At 60.7% G+C, this 8,049-nt stretch overlaps 1 protein-coding gene across 1 annotated transcript; it reads left to right on the top strand.

Moving 5' to 3' along the window:
* Positions 1–2,202: 2,202 nt before the first annotated feature.
* Positions 2,203–7,408, top strand: IRX1 (iroquois homeobox 1). The gene is made up of 4 exons (XM_081053709.1): positions 2,203–2,597; positions 5,239–6,241; positions 6,605–6,677; positions 6,974–7,408. Exons 1-4 carry the CDS (start codon positions 2,334–2,336, stop codon positions 7,029–7,031), a joined length of 1,398 nt encoding a protein of 465 aa, XP_080909835.1. The 5' UTR covers positions 2,203–2,333; the 3' UTR covers positions 7,032–7,408.
* Positions 7,409–8,049: the final 641 nt, after the last annotated feature.

Raw genomic sequence — 8,049 nt, 5'->3', positions numbered from 1 at the left:
GAGGTGAGCTAAGTCGCCCAGGGTCTGCTGGGATCCCAGCCGCTGGCCCTGGGCAGAGAATGCCCACAGTGGCTGCTCGGGCACCTTTCCATGACTCCCTTGGGGCAAGTCCACAGTCTTTTCTAGTTCTAATTCCTCGATGGATAACTGGCTAATCCTCAGGCTGTGTCCGGGTGGGTTTTTCCGATTCACGTACCTGGTGTCTTCAGGAGCCCCAGATCATTTTCTGACCTGAATGGAGATAATACCGACAGGGCACGGTGGGGTGGCATTGCTGGGCTGGTTGGGGGCCAGGACAAAGCCTGCTCCCCCTGTATCCCCCCCGGACCCCCAGGTGTGCCAGGAGTCAGGATGGGCCTTGGCTGGTGGGGTGTGGAGGTGATCGATCCCTGACACCGCTTACATTCCGCCTCACTCTCCTGGTCACACAAGAGGCCTTATCTCACCTGTGTTTACCTGTAGCCCTGAAATGTGACACTGGGGTTTGCTAGGCAGGACGGTGGTGAAGCTGGCCCTTTGGTTTGTTTTGGATGCAATGGAGAAAGGGTTGGGGTGCCTGGTGGTGGGCTGGGGAGCAGGAGGAAGTTGTGGTTAGGGACTTCCCAGAGCGGGACTGCCAAGTGCCCACCCCTGCCCCCCAGAATCTGTCACAGCAGGAAAGGAGCCCAGGCTGTTGCAGGGGGTTTCTGGAGAGAGCAAGGTCTTGGGGGGGGGGGGTTGTGTGACAGCAGGAACAGGAAGAAAACCTGACTCTGAGCAGAGAAATTACAGCCTCATTACGGAGCTGGTGATAAGTAATTACTATTATGGGCATTAGTATTGCTAATTATAGGCGGTGGCTCCGTGTCTGTCCGCGGGCCCCAAAAAGGGGAAATGGGAGCCTTCCTGATGCTGCGGGAGTCCCTGGGCCTCCATGATCCGGGCAACTGGAAGTGGAACCAGGTTAGGATAAGGGCCCAGTACGTGTCCAGGGTCAGGGGCTCAGGTCACCAGCAGCAGGGCATGCTGGGCACCGGATCCAGAGGGTAGCCTCCATTCCGCGGCCCAACTGGCCCAAACTGAGGCTGAGACCTGAGTCCGTGGATGAAATTCCTGCGGGGTCCAGTGTGCCGGATCGCAGCAACAGGCAGCGCGCGCCGGGCTATGGCTGCCACGTGGAAGATGAGGGGCAAAACTGCTCCAGGAGCCCCGGAGAACACCCTGGGCACGCTCTCCGCCTGGGCCGCCAGGACAAAGCCAGAGACCACAGCTCAGGGGTGGCCTGCCCCACCTGCCCCAGCACAGGCAGACTAGGAAGATGGTGCAGCTAGCATCTGCGCCCTAGCGCGGCCAGGCCCCCGGAGACCCGGAGCCATCAGAGTGCGCAGCGCCTGGCCGCGTCCGCTCGCTCTTCCCGCCGGGCGGAGGATGGAGAGAGAAGAGAGACGTCCTGTCTCTGGCCTACTCGCGGCGCCTCCTCGGGCCGGCGCGCTCCACTCAAGTTTACTTCCTGCATCTGCAAATCTAGTGGAGAAACGAGGGACGCTGGGGGGAAGCTGGCTTCTCCCATTGCCAGGGTGGGCGGCGGGATGTTTCCCTCCCCCTGCTTTGATGCTGTCTGGATAATGAAAAGGTCCCCCGCCCCAAAACCCCGCCACAGTAGACAACATCTGCTTTCCCCAGTAAGTGGCTTCTCAGCTAGGGTTCTCTTTCTCCAAGTTTCCACAATAGAGAGCGCCTGCGGAGCTCGGCCTCTTCCCGCGTCTCCCAAGGCAGCAAGGCCGGTCAATGCCCGGTGACTTGTTCAAGCCTAGTGGGGGCCCAGGAACGCCACGCCCGCGTCGGGTGTCACGCCACGCCGGTTTGATGGCACACCGAGGGCATCTGGGTGCATATATGCTAAAGGTGTTCGGAGAAGCAAAGGCAGCGCCAACCTGGGAGGAGAGGCCGCTCCCAGTCGGCTGTCACCGCGCCCCCGCCAGCGCCTTTCCGGCCGCCCCACCGCTCGCGCGCCCATCGCAGGCGGAGGTGGCCCGGCCGGCGCGGGGCACCACGTGCTCGCCGGGAGGGGCGGGAGCAGCGGGCGAGGGCGGGCGGGAGGCAGGGAAGGGGCGGGGCCAGCGCTCAAGGGGATGCCAATCAAAGCATCAACTTCAAATTGTGTCTGAAAGCCCCGCCGCCGAGCGGACGGCGGCCGCGGCAGTCGGCGCGGGATCGCGGATCCGGGCGCAGCGAGCACCGGGCGGAGGAGCAGCCCCCGGCCCCGCGTCCGGGCCGGCCCGAGCGCCCGGCCCGCCTCCCCCGACCCACCCCTCTAATAGTAGCCCGGCGCCGCCGCCGCGGAGTCCGCGGACATGTCCTTCCCGCAGCTGGGATACCCGCAGTACCTGAGCGCCGCGGGGCCAGGCGCCTACGGCGGGGAGCGCCCGGGGGTGCTGGCCGCGGCGGCTGCGGCCGCCGCCTCGTCGGGCCGGCCGGGGACCGCGGAGCTGGGCGCGGGCGCGGCCGCCGTCACCTCGGTGCTGGGGATGTACGCGGCGGCCGGGCCGTACGCGGGCGCGCCCAGCTACAGCGCCTTCCTACCCTACGCCGCGGACCTCAGCCTCTTCTCGCAGATGGTGAGTGCGCCCTGCTCCGCGCGCTTCTCCCGGGGCGGCTCTGCCCGCCGGCCCCTGCGCCCCGGGCGGGGGGGGGCTCGGGCGGGAGGGAGAGCGGCGGGCGGGCGGGGATCGCGGAACTGCCGGGGCGCGGGGCGCGCGCGGCCCTGCCCGCGCGCGGTCCGGAGGCGGCGGGGGCCCGGGCAGCGCGTAGAGGCCGGCGGGCAGCGGTCCCGCCATCTCGGCGGGTGGCAGTGTCGGCGGGAGTCAGGAGGCCGCAGCAGCAGGCCCGGGGCGCGCGGCCCGCTGTCCCAGAACCCCCCTCCCGCCCTCGGGCCGGCTTGCGAGACCCCAGCAGCTTTGGGCTGCGCGGGGAAGGTGGTTTCTCCCCCAGGGGCAGAGTTCACACAGTCCTATCGAGTTTATAGCCTGGTAGAGGCGGCCCCAAACCAACCTAACAATGGCGATCAGACGGGCCGGAGGGGGTCTCTTAACGGCGTGTGTGCAAATTTGAGATTTAGGGGGTGAAATTCAGCTGAAATGTTTTTCTGAGTCTCAAATGGTGTTTGCTTTGACTTTCGTAAGTTGCCAAAGTTTTCATTTCATTTGCACCGAAAGAAAAGCACTTTTCTTCCCGTGTTACATAATGGAGGAGTAAAGAAAACAGTGTCCCCAGGCTTAAAATAAGTGGTGTCATATTAGTCTCCCGACCCAGTGGGTGTCAGATGTGGGGGAGGGGTCTCCGCGGGGCACACGCCAGTCTGTCGGTCCCCGAGATCCGTGTATCTTGCTCTGATGCAAGGTCGGGCTGAAACTTCAGGCTGCTGGTGACCTGAGCGCCGGGCGCGGGGGCCCGGGAGGCAGCCCCCTCTTGCGCTGCTGCCCGCGAGATAACGTAGTTTGCAGGCACCCCCCAGGCCTCCTCACTCCCCCAGAAAGAAACAGGAAATAAATACCCGCCAACAGCACGCGGGCAAAGCAGCCTGTGTGTTTTCCTGTAACTTTTCTTGTAGTTTTGGAAAGAAAGACTATTTTTCTGAGAGCGGCCCGAGCTGCCTTTCAGATCTCTTGCTATCGAAAAAGATCAGCTCCCATTTTGTTCCCGCGGCCGCGATGCCGAGCAAGCGGTGAGAGAGATTTAGAAGGTACCCATTTTAAAAAGAATTCCCCCAGAAGCGAGGCCACGATGTCTTCTTTACAATCACGACCAAAATAATTAAAAAAGTGCAAAGTACATTTTGCAAAGATTAGGCAAAAAACGAAATCTGGCCAAGGAAACCTTTTCTCTATGGCATAGACCCCCGAAGGAATTACTGAAAGAAATACGCTGTTTACAACTTTCTCGGAGTCCGGAACCCCCTTCTGCTAACAGAGCAACTGGACGATTGTATATGGAGGATTTAAATTTTTTTTTTTTTTTTTACAGAAATGTTGAATACAGATGTGTGCCTTTTGGGATCCCCGCGTGCGTTTGCGGGGGAGGGAGGGCTGTCTATGGAGAGGAGCTGCTCATTGTAGTGGGGTAGGGAAGGGAGAGGCTGGGTTTTTACTAAGGGGGAACTGGAGAGAAATCCCCCTTCAAGGTGTATTTCCTCGTGGTCTCCTGCCGGTTCTTGGGCAGCAACCCTAAACCCAAACTGAGTGGGCCTGGCTTTCCAAGCCTTTAGGACTGGGGGTTTGGAAGCCAAAAGGTAAAATTGTAAGTGAATGTCTGTCTTGGCAATTTATGGTAATAATGAGGTTTAATGAGCTTGTTAGAAAGATAAAATGTTATTTACCAAAAAACCTGATGGGATAATTTGCCTCGCTGTGTTTTACTACCGATGATAAAAAGAATATTGATTGCAAATAAATCAGGGCCTTGAAATACTTGCGCACAGTTTGTGCTGCAGATCAAAGTCAAACTTGAGAGATAAAGTCGCAGAGGCCCAGGAAACCGGTTCCGCTCCTCGCGCGGGCAACGCGGCCCTCGCGTTAATATTTTACCGGATAAGCCCTCCTTTTGTGTTTAAGAAAAACAAATGGTGTTTTTGTTATTGTTGTCCAAGATGGCTAGGATTAAAATTTTAAATTACCTGTCACCACTATAGACCTTTAAGTGTGGGCGACCCATTATATGCAGATTAATCCGAAAAGCTGAAAGGAGTTGTGCTTTCATTTTAAATTGCTGGCGGATTTGGGCCGGGAGAAAACCCGGGCGGTTTATTTTGTTTGACCCCCTCAGGCTCTAAGGGTGGGGGCGTGGGCTCTGGGTTCCTTACGTTTGGAGAAGCTGTTTCATCGGCCTAGTTAAAAGGTTTTCCCCTCCAGCTAGTGAGAGGTAAACTTGGAAATCCGGCTTTTGGAGTCGTCGTGGGGGTGGGGTGAGGGACGGAGGGCGGCCTAGGGAAATTCTTGGGGCCGCAGCTCCCGCTGTGGCCTTCCAGAGAGAGGGGCAAGAATTCTGGAACTTTTCTTGAGTGACAGAAAACCTCTCCAGGATCCGTGGTAGCGCAGTTCCTGGAGGCGGCTCGTGGTGTGACCCCCCACCGCACCCCCCGCCCCGCGGTGGTGCATTGGGGCCTTTTGCTCTCCGCGGACAGGAGCAGCCGCTGTCTCAGTTCTGGGGACTCATCTGTCTCTTTCTCTCTCTCTCCTCCCTCGTTTGGCCGCGTGGCCGCAGGGCTCACAGTATGAACTCAAGGACAACCCCGGGGTGCACCCCGCCACCTTTGCCGCCCACACGGCACCGGCCTACTACCCCTACGGCCAGTTCCAGTACGGAGACCCCGGGCGGCCCAAGAACGCCACGCGCGAGAGCACCAGCACGCTCAAGGCCTGGCTCAACGAGCACCGCAAGAACCCGTACCCCACGAAGGGCGAGAAGATCATGCTGGCCATCATCACCAAGATGACCCTCACGCAGGTGTCCACCTGGTTCGCCAACGCGCGCCGGCGCCTCAAGAAGGAGAACAAGGTGACGTGGGGCGCGCGCAGCAAGGACCAGGAGGACGGCGCCCTTTTCGGAAGCGACACGGAGGGAGACCCTGAGAAGGCTGAGGACGACGAGGAGATCGACCTGGAGAGCATCGACATCGACAAGATGGACGAGCACGACGGCGACCAGAGCAACGAGGACGAAGACGACAAGGCCGAGGCGCCGCGCGCGCCCGCGGCTCCCCCCGCCCTCGCCCGGGACCAGGGCTCGCCCCTGGCGGCCGACGCGCTCAAGCCTCAACACTCGCCCCTGGGCCTGCCCAAGGAAGCCCCGGAGCCCGGCAGCACGCGCCTGCTGAGTCCTGGCGCGGCGGGCGGCCTGCAGGGCGCGCCGCACAGCAAGCCCAAGATCTGGTCGCTGGCGGAGACGGCCACGAGCCCCGACGGCGCTCCCAAGGCCTCGCCGCCGCCGCCCGCCGGCCACCCGGGCGCGCCGCTGCAGCATCCCGCCTTCCTGCCCAGCCACGGACTGTACACCTGCCACATCGGCAAGTTCTCCAACTGGACCAACGGCGCCTTCCTGGCGCAGGGCTCTCTGCTCAACATGCGCTCCTTCCTGGGCGTTGGCGCGCCCCACGCCACGCCCCACGGCCCACACCTGCCCGCGCCGCCGCCGCCCGCGGTCACCGTTGCCGCGGGGGTGCTCCACGGAGACAAGGCCTCAGCCCGCAGCAGCCCCGCGCTCCCAGGTACGAGGCCCAGGGGTGTCCTTCCCCCATCCGGGCCAGGAATCCGGAGCCCGGGCAGAGCTTGGGGCGGGGGTGGGGGGGGCACCGGCCATGGATGGAGAAAAGCAGTGGCTGCCTAGCCCTGCTGAGCAGTGACCCTGCCTGAATTAGGGGAGCCAGGCCAAGGCCCTCCGGCCCTCCGGAGAGAGCTGTGCTCCACCCTGCGGCCTGCCGGGCGGAGAAAGCCTGCTTCTGGTGGAGACCCTGCCCCAAGGGCGGCGGGAGGGAGCGGAGCGGGGTTGGGGTGCGGAGGCGGCCTGCGTTCCTCTGCCGCCCTCCACACCCACCTCCTAGCCCTAACTCTGCCTCTCCCGACCCTCGCAGAGAGAGACCTCGTCGCCAGGCCAGACTCGCCGCCACAACAGTTAAAGTCGCCCTTCCAGCCGGTTCGGGACAAGTGAGTGCACTTTGCTTTTACCACTGGGCAGCGGAGGGAGCAGGGCGAGAGGCGGGGTAGAGTCGGGCGATGTTGGGGTCCGTAGTCACTGCTGAAGGGGCGATACCCACCAGCCCAGCGCACTGGGCCAGCTGGGTCCACCCGGGTTTCTCCGGAGCCGGGAGCCGCGAGGGGTCGGCGACGCCACCCCCTCTTCCCCCCTCCCCCGCGCTCGGTGGGCAGAACGGGGACGCCGGGTCCCAGCCTCCATCCTGACAGTGCCTTTGCCTTCTTGTCTTGCTGTGTTTCCCCCGCAGCTCGCTGGCCCCGCAGGAGGGAACGCCGCGGATCCTAGCAGCCCTCCCGTCCGCTTGATTCAGGGTCTTCTTTTACTTTTGCGGGGGGAGGGGGGAGGAGTTCGGGAGGGAGGGGATGAGGGAGGAATTAAGACAAATATTTCAGACTGGTGTAAAGGACAAACGTGGCCACGACGTCAACGACTCCCATCCATCGCTTTCTGCAGAGAGGGGTTCCTCCGGCCGAGCTGGCGTCCGGGCAGCCGGCCTCCGCCCGCGGCTCGGCTCTGGTAGCTGTCACCATGCTCCGGTTGATTATCAGTTCGGTAAATGCCCCTATGTGCTTGTGTCTTTTTTTCTTTCTTTCTGTATATAGAGTGATTTCAGATTGTAAATAGCGCGTCAGCGAACTTGTCTAAATCATATATTTTTGTCTAATAAACTAAATGAAATGATGCCCACTGGTCCTGCTGATGCGTGTGGCTGGGGTGCCCTGAGTGCTGAAATCCTGGCAGGGACCAAGTGCCTGTGGCTTGGGGAGGAAAGGCGGGGCGGGGCGGGGGGGGGGTATCCATCCAGGAGGTAGTTGTTTCTCAGTCTTTTGGTTGTTGTTGAATTTGTAATGTTGTCACTAGGGCAGTTTCTTGTTGGCAGTTTGATTCTTAACAATTGTTACGCATATATCTGGGGGATGTCTTTCTCAGGACGTTAATGAGTTCGATTTTAGGCGTTTCCATAAAACGATTTCTTAAAGTGGGCGACAATGGGGGAGAAATAATTTCCAATCGTGTCCCCCAAGGAGAACTTGGGATTTGAAATCAATTTATACCTAGTTGTCTCGACAGTGCGCGGTGGCGTCAGTTCGTTCATGGGTAGAATGAGAACATAATGGAGTATGAAATTTCGCTTTGAATGTCGTTTTTAGTTATTTGGTTAAATCAAACGTGGAGAAATTGGAAGGCTCTTTTAAACTCTCCTGATGGAGGGCAGGGATGCGGCACAGGGGTGTTCTCTGGGTCTGAGCGAGAGGGTTCTGCAGTGATGGGGGGAGAAAAACCTGGGCTCTGGTCTGCCCAGGACACCCGTTTACACTGCTG

Source organism: Rhinolophus hipposideros, assembly GCF_964194185.1.
Source record: "Rhinolophus hipposideros genome assembly, chromosome: 7".
Lineage (NCBI taxonomy): Eukaryota > Metazoa > Chordata > Mammalia > Chiroptera > Rhinolophidae > Rhinolophus > Rhinolophus hipposideros.
Note: the sequence above shows the minus strand (reverse complement) of the source record. Positions and strands in the feature narration are given on the sequence as shown.